This window comes from Haliotis rufescens, unplaced genomic scaffold, assembly GCF_023055435.1.
Source record: "Haliotis rufescens isolate VD_foot unplaced genomic scaffold, xgHalRufe1.0.p SCAF_4, whole genome shotgun sequence".
In the NCBI taxonomy this organism is placed as follows: Eukaryota; Metazoa; Mollusca; class Gastropoda; order Lepetellida; family Haliotidae; genus Haliotis; species Haliotis rufescens.
The window spans coordinates 14,987,368-15,014,668 of record NW_025964112.1 but is presented as its reverse complement, the minus strand read 5'-3'; the positions used below and the strand labels follow the sequence as shown (position 1 = coordinate 15,014,668).

At 39.0% G+C, this 27,301-nt stretch overlaps 1 protein-coding gene across 1 annotated transcript in view; it reads left to right on the top strand.

Moving 5' to 3' along the window:
- Window positions 1–27,301, top strand: part of LOC124140501 (titin-like) — a 461,816-nt gene that overhangs the window by 154,293 nt on the left and 280,222 nt on the right. The window contains exons 89-92 of the mRNA XM_048381766.1: window positions 7,931–8,716; window positions 11,927–16,498; window positions 19,064–24,058; window positions 26,147–26,763. Coding sequence (XP_048237723.1) covers window positions 7,931–8,716; window positions 11,927–16,498; window positions 19,064–24,058; window positions 26,147–26,763 — 10,970 coding nt within the window. The remainder of the gene's footprint in view (window positions 1–7,930; window positions 8,717–11,926; window positions 16,499–19,063; window positions 24,059–26,146; window positions 26,764–27,301) is intronic.

Here is a 27,301-nt window from a genome sequence, read left to right as displayed (position 1 = left end):
CTGATCATAAAGATGTAAAAAACATGAAGACCTTGAAAGTTATAATTATATTGTTTGAATTTTCGGGTTTGTATGTTGTACTTTGGTTCATTATCAGGGATAGATTTTAAGGAAGTTCTATATTTGTTGAAGTTATTATTAATGTAGGACCAAGTCTTCATTGCTCACACTACTCTCGGCATACTAGCTGACACATGACTACTGGTTATATAGCTTTTACCATATTGATATGTGTAGATATATTGTCATTGCAATGTAGGGACATTTTAAGGCAATTTGGACAAATTATATCGTTTCTTTCTTCGGGTTGTGTTTTTAACACATTCTTCAAGTTACATTTAACAAATCGATGACAGTTTATTGTTACAAACGCTATGGGAATGATTTCAGCATTGAAATGTTTGCAAGGAGAAATCTTTCATGTTTTGTTATATTTGCAAATCTGTTACATTTGTGCTAAAGTTTAAGCTGTTATGGAATATTGCCAAGTTGTTATATGGACAAAAGCTAATTTGTTAATTTTCCAGAAACATTTAATATTTTCAAATATAAATGTACAATTTTGAAGATTCTTGAATTAATTATCATTGATAATATCTGCTAAACAACTTTTTAGCTTTTGTCAATTGTATAGTGTTACTGTAGTTGATAGTGTGGTTCTTGACTATGGTTTATCATAATGTCAAAACTGCGTGTGTAGATCTAGATGTAGTTGTAGCTGAATAAAATTATGAAACCAAAGACTTGTTGTTGTATTTTGTAGTTTGCATGGCATGCATGAGTATGAAATGTTGTCTTTGTATTTTTCGACTTATGTTTGCCACAGACTACAAAATACAGCTAATTGTCTTGTCTATTGTTTAGTATTAATACTGTTCTCTTTTCATTTCTCTGTCATGTATAACATCGTTTCATAGTGCTTTAAATTTGTCCTCTTATAAATTGTCATTTTCTTGCTGTAGTCAAAAGAGCTGAACACAGGCACAAAAAAAAGTTTTAAATTTATTTATTTTTAATCTTTTGAAACATTATTTTTACTTTTTTGTGAAATGTGGATGTGTTTGGATGTCTGCCTGTGTTCATGTTTGACTTTGAACTTTCCTTTCTTTAATTCTCAATTTGTATTTTGCATGAAACAGAGTGTTTGAACGCTGAGGAAAGAATCGTGCGACAGGAATTCTATTCCATCGAGGTTGAAATCGAAATACAGTGGCCCCGACGAATCAAATCCAGCCAGCCACGCGCTCAAAAACAACATGTGACTGAAATATTACCCAGAATGCCCTGTAGATGTGGGGAAATTTGTACATCAAATGATGTCTAGTTTATACTTTTCATGTCCCAAATTCTAAATTATATATATATTTTTTATTTATTTATTGTTATTCTTTGAGTATATCAAAGAAGTTTTTTGCACTTGAAGATATCTATCATGTTAATTATTTATTGATAAACAATAAAAGACAAGAATGGTTGCAGGTATTTCAAACATTCATTATTCCATTCTTTTGATGGAATGATAACATCAAAAGTATAAACTAGACATGCACCTTGTCATGAAGTTGTACGACACTATTTTCTACACATCTGACAATATATGAGTGTATATAACACTGTATTTATTCTCTGCCATACAGTTCTGTCCCATGTGCAGCGAAGTCACACAGCCATGATACACCTGAATCTCAAAAAACGTTATGAATAGTTGTTTAGAAAGTAGTCTGAAACTGATAAGAGCCAAGAGGTCTGGCAGCCATTGCAAACCTTCCTCAAATATTTCAGTCATTTTCCAGAGCTGAAATGTTTGTTTATCCTACAGAAACAGTCTTATATATCTTATCATGATGATGAATATAAAGACTCTTTGTAGAATGGTCAGAATCAATGGAGAATTTCGGATTACAAATGAAATAAAATTTGATGTCGGTGAGATTGAGGGTTTATCAATCGTTGCCAGGATGGAACTGAAGGCAGTATGACAAGAATGCTCAAATATGAAGAATTCTCATGATCGTTTGTTGAGAATATAACTTTGTGATGGGCCAGTACATAGTTAATGTACTTTGCAGGTTGTGATGTGAATATTGCCAGTTTTATTTTCCATGACATATACTATTATCTTGAACACATATCATGACAAGTCCGGGCATCTGATTGGTTCACTTTCCTCAGCAATGTCCGCTCATTACCAGTTGTGAAGCATGAAGCGTAGTGCCATGGAGTGATCTGTCACCTATCATTGTCATACTCATTTTTCATTTGAAATTAAATTTGTGAAATATTAAAAATTTCAGGTATTTGTTTTCCAGAGAAGTTATAACTTTCTCTTTCCAGGGTCTCAATTTTTGTTATCATTTGTTGACATTTCAAAACAGAAGGAACTTACAAAAGAGTTTATTTTTTTATACAAACTTTCAAAAAAATTTAATTTGTATAATAAGATTCTATATTTCTGTACAAAGAAATTTAAAGTTGTTCCTTTGTTTCATTACCTGAATTTTTTATTTTAAATCAAATTAACATGTCATCAAAAACGTTTTCTTTGAGACCCTGTGGGAAGGTGACGAAGGTAAAATGTGAAGAGAGTTTGCAGGATTTGGTGCTGTTTCAATTGTAGAACCACTCAGTGTCGCGGAGAGTGAACCTGAGGCAGTTGAGGTAGAGGTGACGCAGCCCTTAGAGGAAGCCAAACCTGAGCCTCAGGTGTTGGAGAAACCATCGGCCGTGACAGCGGCACTAGGTTGGCACCCCACCAATGTTGAAGATGATGCAAGCATGCAGCAATTTCTGCTTGCTATAATTATTGTAATGATATTGCTCAGGGTCCTTGCTTGGCTGCTTGATTTTGGTTCTTGCATCTGGTCATGTATTTTTACACTCATTTGGCCCACGTAGTGTATTTCATTGGAGGTGCCCTTTTCTTTAAAAATATTTTTCTCATGTAGACTCATTCACACAATTTGCAGTTTTCAATTCCCTCTACTACTTCTAACCTTCAAAGTGTCCTCGCAGAAGTTGGACATGTTGTGGAACTAATGCTGGCATTATATTCTACGTATTTTATAGCAGTTAAATTGATTGGGTTTGAAATGGAAGTTTGTGAAATTATTGGCTGGAACATTATCTGTAATTGAAATGACTTAGTCATCATAGTCATGATTGGGAAGTTAATTTTCATCGGCGCCTCCAAAATCTAGATGCAGAATCAGTCTTGGGCGAGATCAATGTTTTGGACTTTGTTTGAGGAAACTTTGTCATAGAATGGAATCATTGCATGATCATGTGTTCAAAACCCAGATTGTAGCCAAAATTTTGTTTTAACAATTAATATATTCATTTTGTAGTATAAGTTAGGATTCTTATCACAGCAGATGTAATGTTTAATTGAACATTCTTAACATCATTTCCGGATCAAATGTTCATTAAAACCGAGACCCTCAATTCCCTGACTATTTATGTCTGCTGTTATAAAAATCATTATGTTTTATCCCTCTCTTATGGCAGGTGAACAGTTAGAACACCAAAGAATATTCTAGTTTTTACGTCTTTCAAAATACTTTGTACAGTTTTGCACAAAAAGTTTTTAAAAAACACACAAAAATATCAAATCTGTATTTTTGTAAGAATGTGTGACTTCGTACTTCTGTATATGGGCAAATGAAATAAATAAATATTATGAAACAAAGTGATTTCTTAGTTTTATTTTAAGGAGTTTTATGTATTTTAGCATATACAGGTTTAGAGATCATTTTTCTCCAGTTTTAATTAGTAAATGGCATGAAACAGGCCGTAAGCTTTCTGCATGGCTTTGGCAGTTTCTTATATTTATATTTGTTGTATTTAAAACACTGAGTTGATTAATTAATTAGTTAGCACTTAGTATCCCTTTATTGTATATAATGTGTTTCAACACCTGCCATAAGAATTAATTGTTGTGTGTCATTTTGTTATTTATTCATGCATATATTTCCTGTTTTGATTGATATGTACTGTAATGCACAAGATAAGCTGAAATACAATCATCAGGTTTTAACCTGAAAATAAACAAATAGAAATATTTGGAGTCTTTTTCAAGCCTGATTTCAAGGCTATTGCTTTGTGAAAAGTTTGAAACAGCACCGTTTGATGTGACCATAACTTCTTGTGCATTTATTGATATTGTTAAAACTAACTTGTAAATGTTGAAGTTGATCTTTTGTGTGTTTTGAATGCGAACATTTTGCAGAAATACTTAATTTAGAAATTTAACATCTTCAGAAAGGCTTCTGACTGAAAATAATTTTGATAAATATTTCAACACTGATGACTCACATTTATTCTCAAATATTACTGAATTTTTTTCTCCGGGGCGGTCAGATAGCCTAGTAGTTAAAGCGTTCGCTCTTCACGTCAAAAACACGGGTTCGATTCCCGACATGGGTACAATGTGTGAAGCCCATTTCTGGTGTCCCCCAGCGTGATATTGCTGGAATATTGCTAAAAGTGGTGTAAAACCATACTCACTCACTCACATTTTAGTTTCTGCAAAATGTATGTTAATTTTTTTCATGTTTCTATGTGGCAGTTATGCATGAAATGACCCAATCTATTTATTCCCCATACAGCATGTTTGTTTCAGAATTATCTCCCTTGGGGGATGATCTTTTCTAGATGAAAGAAGAAAGTTAAATGATGTTTGTATTGAAAGACAGAGGAAAGGAGGAATGCAAGTTGTGCATGTTATTCTCATTACTTCATAATATTTGCTGAACACAAAAGGTATTGAATTTACAATGAAATATTTCACAAAAGTCACTTTGAACAATCATTTTGCAAGGATCATAAATCATGTTTATCACCTTCTGAAGTACATTGTATATAAAGAACCTTCAAGCTTCCTTTAACTTCCTTACCATACTGGCAAAACATTTTCATGGAAACCTGTCCATTTTACACCAATTCATTGAGGTTGATCATATTGGGAAGTGTTATGTTTGAAAGAATGGCATTACCATTATATATCATATACCAGTAGTGTTCTTATATACATGGTTAGAAAGGATATTCTCTTTTAAGAACACCTATCACAGGCATGCCTTTGGAATTTGCTTTAAAATTCAATATTGAAAGTTATTTTATGATCACTTTTGAGAAAACAGAATAGAAACATATATTAACTTATCAATACTGTATTTTTGTTTAAGTGTTGCAAATAATTACATCTGGGCTGCAGTTATCGTTTGTTTGGAATTCATATACAAAAGAAACCATTAATTAGCATATACCTCCATGTGTTCACAAGAGCTGTTTATTTTCCCCATACTCAAGTACCTTGTTTCTCCCCATCACTCATCTGATTTTCTTCTGTTTGCGTTTCATTAGCTCTATATTCTAGATTCATACTTGCTTGGTCTGCTCATTCGCCAACCTCCCCCTTGATCACATGACCACTCCCAGCATGCATCCTAGCGAAACTGGAGATAATGGCATTCATGAAAGACCTGACACATCCAAAGCTGGATGCTGCTGCTACATTAGCTCTCAATGCTCTTCAATCAGAGGAAGGTTATCAATGGTAAACAAAGACATCAAACAGTCAACCAAAACATTTGTATGTTTGAAAACATATTTTAAACGTTTCTTTGATTCTCTTAACATTTTCTTCAAATTTACCTGACCAACATTTATTTATTTAAGTTCTCTCTCTGCATTTTAACAAGAATATATTAAAGTAAGGAATTAAATGGCTAATATAAACAATTATTTTCATTCTTTGTTTACAAAATGAACAAAATGTTTGGTTGCTGTTTTTGATGTTCCTGTTGCTTCACTGACTATCATCAAATATCACTAGTAGAAATGATTTGGTTTCCCAAAAATTGGATCTTTGTGAAAGAAATTGTATTATGAAGGCAGCTATTACTGCTCCATGTATTTGGGAAGTTTGAGAAGTTTCATGGTAGCTCTACACAGTATTCAGTGATTTGAGATGTTGCAATGAGGGTATATTTTGATGATGGTCAGTGCTTGACAGATCTTTGTTATCACATGTGGAAATGGAACTATGGTAAGAGATCGAAATAAGACAACATACCCAAAAGACAGACACACAGAGGATTTTCTGATGTCATGACAATGGTATTCTTGAAACAGTTTTTGTTCCTTTTGAAATATATATGTATCTGTACAGAAAAGTTAAAGCGCTTACCAATGATTTAAGAAGAAATATCAGAATAATCCTTATTCATCTGAAGCTATTACAGTTGTCATGGTAACAGCACATCCAGAAGGGCCTCCAGCCATAGAGAGAGAATACAATACCTCCTCCAAGGTGATCCAACATGTTCGTATCCAACATGTCCACACATCAGATGTAGAACTCTTAAGTCAGAGATCTTGGTACTCTTTTTAAAATATTAGAACCAGGCATGTCTCAGAGCTATGGTGGGCCTCTAATGTGTGGCAGAAATGAACTGTTGAATTGTGATTGGATGTATACCTCAAGGGGATGTCAAACACACACACAATATTCTTGTAATGACAATGTGTTTATGTGACATCATCAGCTTATTTTGTGGGTTTTGTCTTGTCCCCTTTGCTATATTTCCTAAATTTAAATATATACTATTTGCAGCGTGGTGGAGTAGCCTAGTGGTGTTTGCTCATTGCACCAAAGCCCTGGGTTCAGTTCCCCCCATGGGTACAATGTCTTAAGTCTATTTCTGGTGTCCCTGTCATGATATTGCTGGAATATTGCTAAAAGCTGCATAAACCATATTAGCAAGGTCCACTCTTTTCAAGGTTTATTTTCTTTATTGTCCGTTATGTGTTGATATACCATTGCATTGTCTTTCATTGATAGGGTTGGTGGGGTAACATAGTGGTTAAGGTATTTGCTTGTGAAGATGAAGGCCCAGGTTTTGATTCCCAGGGTGGGTACTATGTGTGAAGCCCATGTTATTGCCCTCTGACCTTGATATTAATAGATATATTACTCACTCACTCTTTCACAAAGTAAATAGATAGACTATCATGTAAAGAGTCTTACAAATATGTTGATTAACGGTTTCCACCATTTAATAATAAAGCTGATTATGAACTTGTGGTCTAAATACAGCCCAATTCCACAATCGATTGTTGCACTTTTATGAAAGTAACTCCCACACTTGAGCATAGACTTACTATAGTTGTAGCACAATGATCACTTTCTGGAAGCAGACCCAAGTATGTCCATTTACATCAGATGTGTATCATGTATGGATCTGACTTGTTGAGACACTGATGGTTTCAGAAGACTAGCATGGATACCTTACGATGGAGAAGGAGATTTTCCTGCTGCATCACACAAAGCAGCTATTGTGTCATCGATGTTTGAGTTCTCATTTACATCATGCATTCATCACACAAAGGAGACGCAATTGGTTACATGAAACAGATTCCACCTTCACCACCACCTACACAATCCCATACATCTGTCATCACCTGCGACACCCAGAGTAGTACCCCATGAGTGGCTCCTCCCAGAGGGTCGACACCTGATTCATCAATCTCATCAGAAGTATCATTATTGCTTGTGTGAATGGATGGCTGTGATGGATGGATGAACAAATACTTGCTATTCTTCTTTGTAAATGAAGTTCAGGAATGTTAAAAATGTATCTTAAATTCTAGGGTTATGGTTATTCAGTTCCAAACTTTAATTGCATAAAGTGTTTTTGAAAATTCTTGGCATATTGTGAAGTTTTCTTAAATGGTTTGTTTTCTTCTATCTTAGTCTTGCACTTAAATTATTCATCTATCTATACTCTTTGTACTTTTGTGGAGCTAGAATCTATTTAAAGCTTTTCGTGATCTTGAACTTTTCTGAATTTTCTTGAATCTATGGTGTGGATATGGTAAGGTTCTGCTTTTTGCTTTCTTAGATTTGAATCAGCTTTTTGCTTTAAAACAGAATTGCCCGAATCGGAAGAAACAGCCAGTGAAATCACACAAGTTGATACCGATATAGTGGAGGGTCTGGACGTTGCTCCCACAGTAACAGAAGCTCCAGAGAGGTCTGAAATTGTTACAATTGAGACCACTGGAGATGAAACAACTAAACCTGAGACGGAGGTAGTTTCACATGAATTTGTCGTCCAGGAAACGGTGCAAACCGTTTCCGAGGAAGTCATACAAGAAGAAGCACCTCTTCCCTCTAAAGAGGAAATCACTCCGGTGAGTGAAGTCACTGAAGTCTCCATCCCATTTGAAGTTGAAAAGGAGGAAGAAATTCCTGAGGAATCAACAACTGTGGTTGATGCCTTTGAAGTAAAGGAACAACTGCAGGAGGCAGAAGCAGAAGAAGTTCCTGTTCACACTGCACCTGAAGCAGTGGTGGTAGAGGAGGAAGAGGCTCCAGTCCAACCGGAGGTTCTTCTCCAGGAGGTGCAGAGGGAAGAGGTTCCAGAAATCCTACAAGCACCTCAATTCACACAAGCATTGTCTAATGTAGAAATACTTGAAGGACAACCAGCTACTTTCGAGTGCAAGGTAACTGGCATACCCGTGCCAGAAGTTACCTGGCGTATTGATGGTGAGGTCATTGACGACTCACCAGACTTTCACATCGTCCAGAAAGATGATGGCGTGTGCAGTCTCACCATCACTGAGACGTACCCCGAGGACGAAGGAGAGTATGAATGCCACGCCATCAATACCCTTGGAACAGCCACAACCAAAGCAGACCTCTACATTCAAGGTTGGATTTTGCTTTCTTGCCTTCCTATAGCATACTTGTACCCAAAATATCATCTCATCCATAGAACCATATGTTATCACCATTGCCACTGATTGTTCTCCTTACTGGTATTTCAGTTTAGTAATTCTGAAGAAAACAATCACGATTATTTCTGTTATTTTATTAGTGTATTATCTTTCAAAAAGTGGGATTATGCAATTTGTTCAGTATGATTTTCCAATTAAGTCCAGTCACACATTAGTTGGCTGTGCTGAGTTGTGTCCCTTAGATGGGTAAGGATCCTATGATTGCTTTGAAAACCAGATTGACCCTGTTTGGAATGTTAGCACCATACCCATGCTCATGGGATTCATTAGAACAGTAAACAGCAAAGACTTGCATCACTTTAGGCTTTCCTCCCACCTTTAGTTTACATGTCGTGACGTTACTTAAATGTTCAAAGTGGTGGTAAACCCAACTGGAAGAATAGGAATCTGAATTATGGAACAAACTGAAATACGGTTTGGAGACTGTGGCTACTGACCTAAGCACACTAACTTTGCCCGAATAAGCATGCCCTGCCTTCTCTTCTGCACAAACAACAAAACACCATTTTGAAGATATGTAAAAAATCTATGTGTTTAGATTCCATTTTATATATATATATATTTGAGAAACTTGAACAGGATTGATCATTTTCATATTTAGACTTCAGGCTGGTGTTTTGTGTACAGTAGCTTCCAATCACTTCAAAATATTTCTTCAAACATCATTTTGCCTTCAATAGTAGAACTTTATCTTCTCTTATCAAAATTCAAATTTTTGCTTATATTCTTTTTTTTATTAATGTTGTTTAGGCATCTTTGTCATTCATGATTGATGACAAATATAAGTAAATGGATGACAAATATGGAAATTTGATATAATTTTGTTTTCTGTTTTAATGGAACTGATTGAATGATTCAATATAATTCTTGAAATATATGCACATAATCATATATTTTTGCACAATGACCCAATGCTAAACCCATGATCATCTTAACATACATATAGTAATCTTACTCTTCATAGAGTGAAACCTTTCCTAGTGATTGCATATGTAGACCCTGAAGAATCCACACAGATTGTGCCCTTTCCAAGAATGTTGAACGTACCTTACTATTGGAAATATATAAACCTGGGAGATATCCAGCAGATTGTTCCCTATCCTGGAGTGTTAAAAAGCTTATTGAGTACCCATGAGAATGTGTTGAGATCCCTGAACACCAAGAGTGAATGGTACCTAGCAAATGGCCCCGGCCCCAGCCCCTGCACTCCTTCCAGACCGTTATTTGACAGTACAGTGCTCATTTTAGAAATATAGTTATGAGTAACTATGAAGGAATATTGATGTTTTCTTTGTTAATTGCTCGTGTCTACTGTTCACAACAGGTATATCTGTTTTGGACATCATTATAATACAATACATCAAAGTTAAACATTGCAATTTCTTTATGAAACTTTATTGCATGTTCTAGTTTCATGTGAACAGTGGACACAGCTGGAACTGGCGTTAGGCCTGCAATATAATGTTGTGGTTCAAATTGCACAGCTTTTGTTAATCTTGAATGGTCAAAAGAGGCATTAGTTGCTTTTGAATCCAAGAAGAACTGCAGAATAAATTTCATAAAAAGCTGTAAGCCAACTTCTTGTTGGCATGGTAATGTGAACCACAGCATGGCTTTCATTAATGTGACACTTTGGTAGTGAAACAGATTGGTAGTGAAACAGAATCAGATCAATATATCTGATTGTTTATCATTGACCCTCCCATGAATTTTACAGAATATGAAAAGGAACAAGAAAATGTTTCAAATATTCCTTTTATTTTTTAACTTTTTTTCCAACAACCCATTTTGGGAGATTTACTTCTTTTAACCTGACCCTGTATACTTTGGACTTGACATGCAAAGAAAGTTTATGAAACAGGAAAACAACTTGATCTGTTCTTATTTCCCACTAATATAAACTATTTAGAGTGTCATATTATTTGGAAAAGTGATACCTTCTGTTGTACATTGTGGACAACTTTATACATGCTATTGTTACTACTGCTATTGATGTAATTGCTACTGTTGTAACTGCTGTTGTTATTTCTGTTGTTGCTATCTGTTGAATGGTTTATTCTGTATTGTTTTCTCTGTGAAACATAACATTATTCACGTGTCAGGAGAAAATTGCTTTCCACTGTCATCAGTTTGGTGTGTGTTGCAGTTGACATCAACATAACAATATTATCTGTTTATACTAGCAGGTTAGATGGAATACTAAGTATTGGCAAACATTAACAAGAACATTGAACACCTAACAGCTTTGCCATGCATTCACTTAACAGACACTTAATATGAAGTCAAGAAACACAATAGGGATATGTTTGCTTGTGAGTACCTATGTTCTGTACATTTAAGAAATATCACCATTGTTATAAATGTAATGTTTTTGTATAGAAATAGAGTTATATATATTTTGTTTGTTTAGAAATTACCTTAAAACTTAGATTGATTGATTGCATTTCTTGATAATTTTAGAATTTTTAACATTGATGTCTTTATTTCAATTTTCTAGACAGATCATTCTTAGTAAAGTGAGATTGTTTTTAGGAATAAAACTAACATTTGCTGATTTCGATGAGGCATTACTAATACCAGAGTTTCTTGCAAAATACAAAGAAGCATGTGCTTTGTCAATGCGTTGATTGATTTTACGGCCATTTTACATACTTTGCCTCACTTTGGGTGTAAGACACACCCACATCATGACAGCTTGTGCCTGTCATTCTTCTCTGATGCATGCAAATCTGAACAGAACAAGAGCCGCCATGAACTGCATGAAGGTGTGCAAACTGATAAAGGTGTCTGTCACAGTGCGCAAATAACTCCACGACTACACATCATTCCATTTCATGCCAGCATGATACAAAAGAGTTTTTCAGTTTAAAAACGATTTACATACCATGTGCCCAGTAACACAACTGATATCAAGTTGGACTTCCATCAGGAAAATACTTGAGTCAGCATTTTAAATGATGAAATGACTTTAACTCTTTCACAATATTTCATGATAATCATATATACCTCCATTTATAAAGGAGTGTTGTATAATGTCAACAATCAATGATGTATTCTGTTGTAAAAAACAGAGAATGTGGACTACAGGAATTATTGAATTGGTAAATATACTTCTGCCCATCAGACAGAAGAAAGGAGGCTCCAGACGAAGACCAGATAACCCCAGAAATTGAATATCCTGTTGATAAACCTGTTGAAGTTGACACAGATGTTGTAGATAAAGTAGGTCATATAATGGAAGAGCTGCAGGAGTCAGACACTGAGGAAACAGTTCCTGACATATCTGAAGTTGAGGAAACAACAATTGAAGCGAGTGAAGTGACAATTGAAGAAATCACTGAAGAAATACCCGAGGAGGGTGTTGAGAAACACAAGGAGGAGATAGTCATTTCTCTCAAACCTCAACCTGATGTAACTGAAGTTGAGGAAATTACCACTGAGGTAAGTGAAGTGACAACTGAAGAAATCACAGAGGAGATACCCGAGGAAGGTGTTGAGAAACACAAGGAAGAGATAGTCATTTCTCTCAAACCTCAACCTGATGTAACTGAAGTTGAGGAAACAACAACTGAAGTAAGCGAAGTGACAATTGAAGATATCACTGAAGAAATACCTGAGGAGGGTGTTGAGAAACACAAGGAGGAGATAGTAATTTCTCTCAAACCTCAACCTGATGTAACTGAAGTTGAGGAAACACCCACTGAAGTAAGCAAAGTGACAATTAAAGAAATCACTGAGGAGATACCTGAGGAGGGTGTTGAGAAACACAAGGAAGAGATAGTCATTTCTCTCAAACCTCAACCTGATGTAACTGAAGTTGAGGAAACAACAACTGAAGTTAGTGAAGTGACAACTGAAGAAATCACTGAGGAGATACCTGAGGAGGGTGTTGAGAAACACAAGGAAGAGATAGTCATTTCTCTCAAACCTCAACCTGATGTAACTGAAGTTGAGGAAACAACAACTGAAGTAAGCGAAGTGACAATTGAAGATATCACTGAAGAAATACCTGAGGAGGGTGTTGAGAAACACAAGGAGGAGATAGTCATTTCTCTCAAACCTCAACCTGATGTAACTGAAGTTGAGGAAACACCCACTGAAGTAAGCGAAGTGACAATTGAAGAAATCACTGAGGAGATACCTGAGGAGGGTGTTGAGAAACACAAGGAAGAGATAGTCATTTCTCTCAAACCTCAACCTGATGTAACTGAAGTTGAGGAAACAACAACTGAAGTTAGTGAAGTGACAATTGAAGAAATCACTGAGGAGATACCTGAGGAGGGTGTTGAGAAACACAAGGAAGAGATAGTCATTTCTCTCAAACCTCAACCTGATGTTACTGAACCTGAAATAACCACTGTAGTCAGTGAAGTGACAACTGAAGAAATACCCGAGGAGGATGTTGAGAAACACAAGGAAGAGATAATCATTTCTCTAAAACCTCAACCTGATGTTACTGAACCTGAAATAACCACTGAAGTAAGTGAAGTAACAACTGAAGAAATCACTGAAGAAATACCCGAGGTGGGTGTTGAGAAACACAAGGAAGAGATTGTAATTTCTCTCAAACCTCAACCTGATGTTACTGAACCTGAAATAACCACTGAAGTAAGTGAAGTAACAACTGAAGAAATCACTGAAGAAATACCTGAGGTGGGTGTTGAGAAACACAAGGAAGAGATTGTAATTTCTCTCAAACCTCAACCTGATGTTACTGAACCTGAAATAACCACTGTAGTCAGTGAAGTGACAACTGAAGAAATAACTGAGGAAATACCTGAGGAAGGTGTTGAGAAATACAAGGAAGAGATAGTCATTACTCCCAAAACTGAACCTGTTGTCACTGAAGTTGAGGAAACAACCACTGAAGTGAGTGAAGTGACAACTGAAGAAATAACTGAGGAAATACCCGAGGAAGGTGTTGAGAAATACAAGGAAGAGATAGTCATTACTCCCAAAACTGAACCTGTTGTCGCTGAAGTTGAGGAAACAACCACTGAAGTGAGTGAAGTGACAACTGAAGAAATCACTGAGGAAATTCCTGAGGAGGGTGTTGAGAAACACAAGGAAGAGATTGTCATTACTCCCAAAACTGAACCTGTTGTCACTGAAGTTGAAGTGACAGCACCTGAAGACATCACTGAAACTGTTTTCAGAGAAACTATTGAAGTGACAAAAGAAATCACTGAAGCACCAGAGGAAGTGGAAGCTGAAGTGATTGTTGAGGAAACACCAGAACAGGAGGAGGTTGAGGCAGAAGTAACTATTGAGGAAGTTCCTACAGAGGAGGTTGAAGCTGAGGTAACCTTTGAAGAAGCACCTGAAAAGGAAGAGGTTGAGGCTGAAGAAATTCCCCTTGAGGAAATCACAGAGGAAATACCCGAGGAGGGTGTTGAAAAGTACAAGGAAGAAATAGTCATTACTCCCAAACCTGAACCTGTTGTCACTGAAGTTGAGGAAACAACCACTGAAGTGAGTGAAGTGACAACTGAAGAAATAACTGAGGAAATACCCGAGGAAGGTGTTGAGAAATACAAGGAAGAGATAGTCATTACTTCCAAAACTGAACCTGTTGTCACTGAAGTTGAGGAAACAACCACTGAAGTGAGTGAAGTGACAACTGAAGAAATCACTGAGGAAATTCCTGAGGAGGGTGTTGAGAAACACAAGGAAGAGATTGTCATTACTCCCAAACCTGAACCTGTTGTCACTGAAGTTGAGGAAACAACCACTGAAGTGAGTGAAGTGACAACTGAAGAAATAACTGAGGAAATACCCGAGGAAGGTGTTGAAATGTACAAGGAAGAAATAGTCATTACTCCCAAACCTGAACCTGTTGTCACTGAAGTTGAGGAAACAACCACTGAAGTTAGTGAAGTGACAACTGAGGAAATCACAGAGGAAATACCCGAGGAGGGTGTTGAAAAGTACAAGGAAGAAATAGTCATTTCTCCCAAACCTGAACCTGTTGTCACTGAAGTTGAGGAAACAACCACTGAAGTGAGTGAAGTGACAACTGAAGAAATAACTGAGGAAATACCTGAGGAAGGTGTTGAGAAATACAAGGAAGAGATAGTCATTACTCCCAAAACTGAACCTGTTGTCACTGAAGTTGAGGAAACAACCACTGAAGTGAGTGAAGTGACAACTGAAGAAATTACTGAGGAAATACCTGAGGAGGGTGTTGAGAAACACAAGGAAGAGATTGTCATTACTCCCAAACCTGAACCTGTTGTCACTGAAGTTGAAGTGACAGCACCTGAAGACATCACTGAAACTGTTTTCAGAGAAACTATTGAAGTGACAAAAGAAATCGCTGAAGCACCAGAGGAAGTGGAAGCTGAAGTGATTGTTGAGGAAGCACCAGAACAGGAGGAGGTTGAGGCAGAAGTAACTATTGAGGAAGTTCCTACAGAGGAGGTTGAAGCTGAGGTAACCTTTGAAGAAGCACCTGAAAAGGAAGAGGTTGAGGCTGAAGAAATTCCCCTTGAGGAAATCACAGAGGAAATACCCGAGGAGGGTGTTGAAAAGTACAAGGAAGAAATAGTCATTACTCTCAAACCTGAACCTGTTGTCACTGAAGTTGAGGAAACAACCACTGAAGTGAGTGAAGTGACAACTGAAGAAATAACTGAGGAAATACCCGAGGAAGGTGTTGAGAAATACAAGGAAGAGATAGTCATTACTCCCAAAACTGAACCTGTTGTCGCTGAAGTTGAGGAAACAACCACTGAAGTGAGTGAAGTGACAACTGAAGAAATCACTGAGGAAATTCCTGAGGAGGGTGTTGAGAAACACAAGGAAGAGATTGTCATTACTCCCAAACCTGAACCTGTTGTCACTGAAGTTGAGGAAACAACCACTGAAGTGAGTGAAGTGACAACTGAAGAAATAACTGAGGAAATACCCGAGGAAGGTGTTGAAATGTACAAGGAAGAAATAGTCATTACTCCCAAACCTGAACCTGTTGTCACTGAAGTTGAGGAAACAACCACTGAAGTTAGTGAAGTGACAACTGAGGAAATCACAGAGGAAATACCCGAGGAGGGTGTTGAAAAGTACAAGGAAGAAATAGTCATTTCTCCCAAACCTGAACCTGTTGTCACTGAAGTTGAGGTAACAACCACTGAAGTGAGTGAAGTGACAACTGAAGAAATAACTGAGGAAATACCCGAGGAAGGTGTTGAGAAATACAAGGAAGAGATAGTCATTACTCCCAAAACTGAACCTGTTGTCACTGAAGTTGAGGAAACAACCACTGAAGTGAGTGAAGTGACAACTGAAGAAATTACTGAGGAAATTCCTGAGGAGGGTGTTGAGAAACACAAGGAAGAGATTGTCATTACTCCCAAAACTGAACCTGTTGTCACTGAAGTTGAAGTGACAGCACCTGAAGACATCACTGAAACTGTTTTCAGAGAAACCATTGAAGTGACAAAAGAAATCACTGAAGCACCAGAGGAAGTGGAAGCTGAAGTGATTGTTGAGGAAACACCAGAACAGGAAGAGGTTGAGGCAGAAATAACTATTGAGGAAGTTCCTGAAAAGGAAGAGGTTGAGGCAGAAGTAACTATTGAGGAAGTTCCTACAGAGGAGGTTGAAGCTGAGGTTACCTTTGAAGAAGCACCTGAAAAGGAAGAGGTTGAGGCTGAAGAAATTACCCTTGAGGAAATCACAGAGGAAATACCCGAGGAGGGTGTTGAAAAGTACAAGGAAGAAATAGTCATTACTCCCAAACCTGAACCTGTTGTCACTGAAGTTGAGGAAACAACCATTGAAGTGAGTGAAGTGACAACTGAAGAAATAACTGAGGAAATACCCGAGGAAGGTGTTGAGAAATACAAGGAAGAGATAGTCATTACTCCCAAAACTGAACCTGTTGTCACTGAAGTTGAGGAAACAACCACTGAAGTGAGTGAAGTGACAACTGAAGAAATCACTGAGGAAATTCCTGAGGAGGGTGTTGAGAAACACAAGGAAGAGATTGTCATTACTCCCAAAACTGAACCTGTTGTCACTGAAGTTGAAGTGACAGCACCCGAAGACATCACTGAAACTGTTTTCAGAGAAACCATTGAAGTGACAAAAGAAATCACTGAAGCACCAGAGGAAGTGGAAGCTGAAGTGATTGTTGAGGAAACACCAGAACAGGAAGAGGTTGAGGCAGAAATAACTATTGAGGAAGTTCCTGAAAAGGAAGAGGATGAGGCAGAAGTAACTATTGAGGAAGTTCCTACAGAGGAGGCTGAAGCTGAGGTTACCTTTGAAGAAGCACCTGAAAAGGAAGAGGTTGAGGCTGAAGAAATTCCCCTTGAGGAAATCACAGAGGAAATACCCGAAGAGGGTGTTGAAAAGTACAAGGAAGAAATAGTCATTACTCCCAAACCTGAACCTGTTGTCACTGAAGTTGAGGAAACAACCACTGAAGTGAGTGAAGTGACAACTGAAGAAATAACTGAGGAAATACCCGAGGAAGGTGTTGAGAAATACAAGGAAGAGATAGTCATTACTCCCAAAACTGAACCTGTTGTCACTGAAGTTGAGGAAACAACCACTGAAGTGAGTGAAGTGACAACTGAAGAAATCACTGAGGAAATTCCTGAAGAGGTTGTTGAGAAACACAAGGAGGAGATAGTCATTTCTCTCAAACCTCAACCTGATGTAACTGAAGTTAAGGAAACACCCACTGAAGTAAGCGAAGTGACAATTAAAGAAATCACTGAGGAGATACCTGAGGAGGGTGTTGAGAAACACAAGGAAGAGATAGTCATTTCTCTCAAACCTCAACCTGATGTAACTGAGGTTGAGGAAACAACAACTGAAGTTAGTGAAGTGACAATTGAAGAAATCACTGAGGAGATACCCGAGGAGGGTGTTGAGAAACACAAGGAAGAGATTGTAATTTCTCTCAAACCTCAACCTGATGTTACTGAACCTGAAATAACCACTGAAGTAAGTGAAGTAACAACTGAAGAAATCACTGAAGAAATACCTGAGGTGGGTGTTGAGAAACACAAGGAAGAGATTGTAATTTCTCTCAAACCTCAACCTGATGTTACTGAACCTGAAATAACCACTGTAGTCAGTGAAGTGACAACTGAAGAAATAACTGAGGAAATACCTGAGGAAGGTGTTGAGAAATACAAGGAAGAGATAGTCATTACTCCCAAAACTGAACCTGTTGTCACTGAAGTTGAGGAAACAACCACTGAAGTGAGTGAAGTGACAACTGAAGAAATAACTGAGGAAATACCCGAGGAAGGTGTTGAGAAATACAAGGAAGAGATAGTCATTACTCCCAAAACTGAACCTGTTGTCGCTGAAGTTGAGGAAACAACCACTGAAGTGAGTGAAGTGACAACTGAAGAAATCACTGAGGAAATTCCTGAGGAGGGTGTTGAGAAACACAAGGAAGAGATTGTCATTACTCCCAAAACTGAACCTGTTGTCACTGAAGTTGAAGTGACAGCACCTGAAGACATCACTGAAACTGTTTTCAGAGAAACTATTGAAGTGACAAAAGAAATCACTGAAGCACCAGAGGAAGTGGAAGCTGAAGTGATTGTTGAGGAAACACCAGAACAGGAGGAGGTTGAGGCAGAAGTAACTATTGAGGAAGTTCCTACAGAGGAGGTTGAAGCTGAGGTAACCTTTGAAGAAGCACCTGAAAAGGAAGAGGTTGAGGCTGAAGAAATTCCCCTTGAGGAAATCACAGAGGAAATACCCGAGGAGGGTGTTGAAAAGTACAAGGAAGAAATAGTCATTACTCCCAAACCTGAACCTGTTGTCACTGAAGTTGAGGAAACAACCACTGAAGTGAGTGAAGTGACAACTGAAGAAATAACTGAGGAAATACCCGAGGAAGGTGTTGAGAAATACAAGGAAGAGATAGTCATTACTTCCAAAACTGAACCTGTTGTCACTGAAGTTGAGGAAACAACCACTGAAGTGAGTGAAGTGACAACTGAAGAAATCACTGAGGAAATTCCTGAGGAGGGTGTTGAGAAACACAAGGAAGAGATTGTCATTACTCCCAAACCTGAACCTGTTGTCACTGAAGTTGAGGAAACAACCACTGAAGTGAGTGAAGTGACAACTGAAGAAATAACTGAGGAAATACCCGAGGAAGGTGTTGAAATGTACAAGGAAGAAATAGTCATTACTCCCAAACCTGAACCTGTTGTCACTGAAGTTGAGGAAACAACCACTGAAGTTAGTGAAGTGACAACTGAGGAAATCACAGAGGAAATACCCGAGGAGGGTGTTGAAAAGTACAAGGAAGAAATAGTCATTTCTCCCAAACCTGAACCTGTTGTCACTGAAGTTGAGGAAACAACCACTGAAGTGAGTGAAGTGACAACTGAAGAAATAACTGAGGAAATACCTGAGGAAGGTGTTGAGAAATACAAGGAAGAGATAGTCATTACTCCCAAAACTGAACCTGTTGTCACTGAAGTTGAGGAAACAACCACTGAAGTGAGTGAAGTGACAACTGAAGAAATTACTGAGGAAATACCTGAGGAGGGTGTTGAGAAACACAAGGAAGAGATTGTCATTACTCCCAAACCTGAACCTGTTGTCACTGAAGTTGAAGTGACAGCACCTGAAGACATCACTGAAACTGTTTTCAGAGAAACTATTGAAGTGACAAAAGAAATCGCTGAAGCACCAGAGGAAGTGGAAGCTGAAGTGATTGTTGAGGAAGCACCAGAACAGGAGGAGGTTGAGGCAGAAGTAACTATTGAGGAAGTTCCTACAGAGGAGGTTGAAGCTGAGGTAACCTTTGAAGAAGCACCTGAAAAGGAAGAGGTTGAGGCTGAAGAAATTCCCCTTGAGGAAATCACAGAGGAAATACCCGAGGAGGGTGTTGAAAAGTACAAGGAAGAAATAGTCATTACTCTCAAACCTGAACCTGTTGTCACTGAAGTTGAGGAAACAACCACTGAAGTGAGTGAAGTGACAACTGAAGAAATAACTGAGGAAATACCCGAGGAAGGTGTTGAGAAATACAAGGAAGAGATAGTCATTACTCCCAAAACTGAACCTGTTGTCGCTGAAGTTGAGGAAACAACCACTGAAGTGAGTGAAGTGACAACTGAAGAAATCACTGAGGAAATTCCTGAGGAGTGTGTTGAGAAATACAAGGAAGAGATTGTCATTACTCCCAAACCTGAACCTGTTGTCACTGAAGTTGAGGAAACAACCACTGAAGTGAGTGAAGTGACAACTGAAGAAATAACTGAGGAAATACCCGAGGAAGGTGTTGAAATGTACAAGGAAGAAATAGTCATTACTCCCAAACCTGAACCTGTTGTCACTGAAGTTGAGGAAACAACCACTGAAGTTAGTGAAGTGACAACTGAGGAAATCACAGAGGAAATACCCGAGGAGGGTGTTGAAAAGTACAAGGAAGAAATAGTCATTTCTCCCAAACCTGAACCTGTTGTCACTGAAGTTGAGGTAACAACCACTGAAGTGAGTGAAGTGACAACTGAAGAAATAACTGAGGAAATACCCGAGGAAGGTGTTGAGAAATACAAGGAAGAGATAGTCATTACTCCCAAAACTGAACCTGTTGTCACTGAAGTTGAGGAAACAACCACTGAAGTGAGTGAAGTGACAACTGAAGAAATTACTGAGGAAATTCCTGAGGAGGGTGTTGAGAAACACAAGGAAGAGATTGTCATTACTCCCAAAACTGAACCTGTTGTCACTGAAGTTGAAGTGACAGCACCTGAAGACATCACTGAAACTGTTTTCAGAGAAACCATTGAAGTGACAAAAGAAATCACTGAAGCACCAGAGGAAGTGGAAGCTGAAGTGATTGTTGAGGAAACACCAGAACAGGAAGAGGTTGAGGCAGAAATAACTATTGAGGAAGTTCCTGAAAAGGAAGAGGTTGAGGCAGAAGTAACTATTGAGGAAGTTCCTACAGAGGAGGTTGAAGCTGAGGTTACCTTTGAAGAAGCACCTGAAAAGGAAGAGGTTGAGGCTGAAGAAATTACCCTTGAGGAAATCACAGAGGAAATACCCGAGGAGGGTGTTGAAAAGTACAAGGAAGAAATAGTCATTACTCCCAAACCTGAACCTGTTGTCACTGAAGTTGAGGAAACAACCATTGAAGTGAGTGAAGTGACAACTGAAGAAATAACTGAGGAAATACCCGAGGAAGGTGTTGAGAAATACAAGGAAGAGATAGTCATTACTCCCAAAACTGAACCTGTTGTCACTGAAGTTGAGGAAACAACCACTGAAGTGAGTGAAGTGACAACTGAAGAAATCACTGAGGAAATTCCTGAGGAGGGTGTTGAGAAACACAAGGAAGAGATTGTCATTACTCCCAAAACTGAACCTGTTGTCACTGAAGTTGAAGTGACAGCACCCGAAGACATCACTGAAACTGTTTTCAGAGAAACCATTGAAGTGACAAAAGAAATCACTGAAGCACCAGAGGAAGTGGAAGCTGAAGTGATTGTTGAGGAAACTCCAGAACAGGAAGAGGTTGAGGCAGAAATAACTATTGAGGAAGTTCCTGAAAAGGAAGAGGATGAGGCAGAAGTAACTATTGAGGAAGTTCCTACAGAGGAGGCTGAAGCTGAGGTTACCTTTGAAGAAGCACCTGAAAAGGAAGAGGTTGAGGCTGAAGAAATTGCCCTTGAGGAAATCACAGAGGAAATACCCGAAGAGGGTGTTGAAAAGTACAAGGAAGAAATAGTCATTACTCCCAAACCTGAACCTGTTGTCACTGAAGTTGAGGAAACAACCACTGAAGTGAGTGAAGTGACAACTGAAGAAATAACTGAGGAAATACCCGAGGAAGGTGTTGAGAAATACAAGGAAGAGATAGTCATTACTCCCAAAACTGAACCTGTTGTCACTGAAGTTGAGGAAACAACCACTGAAGTGAGTGAAGTGACAACTGAAGAAATCACTGAGGAAATTCCTGAGGAGGGTGTTGAGAAACACAAGGAAGAGATTGTCATTACTCCCAAAACTGAACCTGTTGTCACTGAAGTTGAAGTGACAGCACCTGAAGACATCACTGAAACTGTTTTCAGAGAAACCATTGAAGTGACAAAAGAAATCACTGAAGCACCAGAGGAAGTGGAAGCTGAAGTGATTGTTGAGGAAACACCAGAACAGGAAGAGGTTGAGGCAGAAATAACTATTGAGGAAGTTCCTGAAAAGGAAGACGTTGAGGCAGAAGTAACTATTGAGGAAGTTCCTACAGAGGAGGTTGAAGCTGAGGTTACCTTTGAAGAAGCACCTGAAAAGGAAGAGGTTGAGGCTGAAGAAATTACCCTTGAGGAAATCACAGAGGAAATACCCGAGGAGGGTGTTGAAAAGTACAAGGAAGAAATAGTCATTACTCCCAAACCTGAACCTGTTGTCACTGAAGTTGAGGAAACAACCATTGAAGTGAGTGAAGTGACAACTGAAGAAATAACTGAGGAAATACCCGAGGAAGGTGTTGAGAAATACAAGGAAGAGATAGTCATTACTCCCAAAACTGAACCTGTTGTCACTGAAGTTGAGGAAACAACCACTGAAGTGAGTGAAGTGACAACTGAAGAAATCACTGAGGAAATTTCTGAGGAGGGTGTTGAGAAACACAAGGAAGAGATTGTCATTACTCCCAAAACTGAACCTGTTGTCACTGAAGTTGAAGTGACAGCACCCGAAGACATCACTGAAACTGTTTTCAGAGAAACCATTGAAGTGACAAAAGAAATCACTGAAGCACCAGAGGAAGTGGAAGCTGAAGTGATTGTTGAGGAAACACCAGAACAGGAAGAGGTTGAGGCAGAAGTAACTATTGAGAAAGTTCCTGAAAAGGAAGAGGTTGAGGCAGAAGTAACTATTGAGGAAGTTCCTACAGAGGAGGCTGAAGCTGAGGTTACCTTTGAAGAAGCACCTGAAAAGGAAGAGGTTGAGGCTGAAGAAATTGCCCTTGAGGAAATCACAGAGGAAATACCCGAAGAGGGTGTTGAAAAGTACAAGGAAGGAATAGTCATTACTCCCAAACCTGAACCTGTTGTCACTGAAGTTGAGGAAACAACCACTGAAATGAGTGAAGTGACAACTGAGGAAATCACTGAGGAAATACCCGAGGAGGGTGTTGAAAAGTACAAGGAAGAGATAGTTATTGCTCCCAAACCTGAACCTGTTGTCACTGAAGTTGAGGAAACAACCACTGAAGTGAGTGAAGTGACAACTGAAGAAATAACTGAGGAAATACCCGAGGAAGGTGTTGAGAAATACAAGGAAGAGATTGTCATTACTCCCAAAACTGAACCTGTTGTCACTGAAGTTGAGGAAACAACCACTGAAGTTAGTGAAGTGACAACTGAAGAAATCACTGAGGAAATTCCTGAGGAGGGTGTTGAGAAACACAAGGAAGAGATTGTCATTACTCCCAAAACTGAACCTGTTGTCACTGAAGTTGAAGTGACAGCACCTGAAGACATCACTGAAACTGTTTTCAGAGAAACTATTGAAGTGACAAAAGAAATCACTGAAACAACAGACGAAGTGGAAGCTGAAGTGATTATTGAGGAAACACCAGAACAGGAAGAGGTTGAGGCAGAAATAACTATTGAGGAAGTTCCTGAAAAGGAAGAAGTTGAGGCAGAAGTAACTATTAAGGAAGTTCCTACAGAGGAGGTTGAAGCTGAGGTTACCTTTGAAGAAGCACCTGAAAAGGAAGAGGTTGAGGCTGAAGAAATTCCCCTTGAGGAAATCACAGAGGAAATACCCGAGGAGGGTGTTGAAAAATACAAGGAAGAAATAGTCATTACTCCCAAACCTGAACCTGTTGTCACTGAAAATGAGGAAACAACCACTGAAGTGAGTGAAGTGACAACTGAAGAAATAACTGAGGAAATACCCGAGGAAGGTGTTGAGAAATACAAGGAAGAGATAGTCATTACTCCCAAAACTGAACCTGTTGTCACTGAAGTTGAGGAAACAACCACTGAAGTGAGTGAAGTGACAACTGAAGAAATCACTGAGGAAATTCCTGAGGAGGGTGTTGAGAAACACAAGGAAGAGATTGTCATTACTCCCAAAACTGAACCTGTTGTCACTGAAGTTGAAGTGACAGCACCCGAAGACATCACTGAAACTGTTTTCAGAGAAACCATTGAAGTGACAAAAGAAATCACTGAAGCACCAGAGGAAGTGGAAGCTGAAGTGATTGTTGAGGAAACACCAGAACAGGAAGAGGTTGAGGCAGAAGTAACTATTGAGGAAGTTCCTGAAAAGGAAGACGTTGAGGCAGAAGTAACTATTGAGGAAGTTCCTACAGAGGAGGCTGAAGCTGAGGTTACCTTTGAAGAAGCACCTGAAAAGGAAGAGGTTGAGGCTGAAGAAATTGGCCTGGAGGAAATCACAGAGGAAATACCCGAGGAGGGTGTTGAAAAGTACAAGGAAGAAATAGTCATTACTCCCAAACCTGAACCTGTTGTCACTGAAGTTGAGGAAACAACCACTGAAGTGAGTGAAGTGACAACTGAAGAAATAACTGAGGAAATACCTGAGGAAGGTGTTGAAATGTACAAGGAAGAAATAGTCATTACTCCCAAACCTGAACCTGTTGTCACTGAAGTTGAGGAAACAACCACTGAAGTGAGTGAAGTGACAACTGAGGAAATCACAGAGGAAATACCCGAGGAGGGTGTTGAAAAGTACAAGGAAGAAATAGTCATTACTCCCAAACCTGAACCTGTTGTCTCTGAAGTTGAGGAAACAACCATTGAAGTGAGTGAAGTGACAACTGAAGAAATAACTGAGGAAATACCCGAGGAAGGTGTTGAGAAATACAAGGAAGAGATAGTCATTACTCCCAAAACTGAACCTGTTGTCACTGAAGTTGAGGAAACAACCACTGAAGTGAGTGAAGTGACAACTGAAGAAATCACTGAGGAAATTCCTGAGGAGGGTGTTGAGAAACACAAGGAAGAGATTGTCATTACTCCCAAAACTGAACCTGTTGTCACTGAAGTTGAAGTGACAGCACCCGAAGACATCACTGAAACTGTTTTCAGAGAAACCATTGAAGTGACAAAAGAAATCACTGAAGCACCAGAGGAAGTGGAAGCTGAAGTGATTGTTGAGGAAACACCAGAACAGGAAGCGGTTGAGGCAGAAGTAACTATTGAGGAAGTTCCTGACAAGGAAGACGTTGAGGCAGAAGTAACTATTGAGGAAGTTCCTACAGAGGAGGCTGAAGCTGAGGTTACCTTTGAAGAAGCACCTGAAAAGGAAGAGGTTGAGGCTGAAGAAATTGGCCTGGAGGAAATCACAGAGGAAATACCCGAGGAGGGTGTTGAAAAGTACAAGGAAGAAATAGTCATTACTCCCAAACCTGAACCTGTTGTCACTGAAGTTGAGGAAACAACCACTGAAGTGAGTGAAGTGACAACTGAAGAAATAACTGAGGAAATACCCGAGGAAGGTGTTGAAATGTACAAGGAAGAAATAGTCATTACTCCCAAACCTGAACCTGTTGTCACTGAAGTTGAGGAAACAACCACTGAAGTGAGTGAAGTGACAACTGAGGAAATCACAGAGGAAATACCCGAGGAGGGTGTTGAAAAGTACAAGGAAGAAATAGTCATTACTCCCAAACCTGAACCTGTTGTCTCTGAAGTTGAGGAAACAACCATTGAAGTGAGTGAAGTGACAACTGAAGAAATAACTGAGGAAATACCCGAGGAAGGTGTTGAGAAATACAAGGAAGAGATAGTCATTACTCCCAAAACTGAACCTGTTGTCACTGAAGTTGAGGAAACAACCACTGAAGTGAGTGAAGTGACAACTGAAGAAATCACTGAGGAAATTCCTGAGGAGGGTGTTGAGAAACACAAGGAAGAGATTGTCATTACTCCCAAACCTGAACCTGTTGTCACTGAAGTTGAGGAAACAACCACTGAAGTGAGTGAAGTGACAACTGAAGAAATAACTGAGGAAATACCCGAGGAAGGTGTTGAGAAATACAAGGAAGAGATAGTCATTACTCCCGAAACTGAACCTGTTGTCACTGAAGTTGAGGAAACAACCACTGAAGTGAGTGAAGTGACAACTGAAGAAATTACTGAGGAAATACCTGAGGAGGGTGTTGAGAAACACAAGGAAGAGATTGTCATTACTCCCAAACCTGAACCTGTTGTCACTGAAGTTGAAGTGACAGCACCTGAAGACATCACTGAAACTGTTTTCAGAGAAACTATTGAAGTGACAAAAGAAATCGCTGAAGCACCAGAGGAAGTGGAAGCTGAAGTGATTGTTGAGGAAACACCAGAACAGGAAGAGGTTGAGGCAGAAGTAACTATTGAGGAAGTTCCTACAGAGGAGGTTGAAGCTGAGGTTACCTTTGAAGAAGCACCTGAAAAGGAAAAGGTTGAGGCTGAAGAAATTACCCTTGAGGAAATCACAGAGGAAATACCCGAGGAGGGTGTTGAAAAGTACAAGGAAGAAATAGTCATTACTCCCAAACCTGAACCTGTTGTCACTGAAGTTGAGGAAACAACCATTGAAGTGAGTGAAGTGACAACTGAAGAAATAACTGAGGAAATACCCGAGGAAGGTGTTGAGAAATACAAGGAAGAGATAGTCATTACTCCCAAAACTGAACCTGTTGTCACTGAAGTTGAGGAAACAACCACTGAAGTGAGTGAAGTGACAACTGAAGAAATCACTGAGGAAATTCCTGAGGAGGGTGTTGAGAAACACAAGGAAGAGATTGTCATTACTCCCAAAACTGAACCTGTTGTCACTGAAGTTGAAGTGACAGCACCTGAAGACATCACTGAAACTGTTTTCAGAGAAACCATTGAAGTGACAAAAGAAATCACTGAAGCACCAGAGGAAGTGGAAGCTGAAGTGATTGTTGAGGAAACACCAGAACAGGAAGAGGTTGAGGCAGAAATAACTATTGAGGAAGTTCCTGAAAAGGAAGAGGTTGAGGCAGAAGTAACTATTGAGGAAGTTCCTACAGAGGAGGCTGAAGCTGAGGTTACCTTTGAAGAAGCACCTGAAAAGGAAGAGGTTGAGGCTGAAGAAATTGCCCTTGAGGAAATGACAGAGGAAATACCCGAGGAGGGTGTTGAAAAGTACAAGGAAGAAATAGTCATTACTCCCAAACCTGAACCTGTTGTCACTGAAGTTGAGGAAACAACCACTGAAGTGAGTGAAGTGACAACTGAGGAAATCACTGAGGAAATACCCGAGGAGGGTGTTGAAAAGTACAAGGAAGAGATAGTCATTTCTCCCAAACCTGAACCTGTTGTCACTGAAGTTGAGGAAACAACCACTGAAGTGAGTGAAGTGACAACTGAAGAAATAACTGAGGAAATACCCGAGGAAGGTGTTGAGAAATACAAGGAAGAGATAGTCATTACTCCCAAACCTGAACCTGTTGTCACTGAAGTTGAGGAAACAACCACTGAAGTGAGTGAAGTGACAACTGAGGAAATCACTGAGGAAATACCCGAGGAGG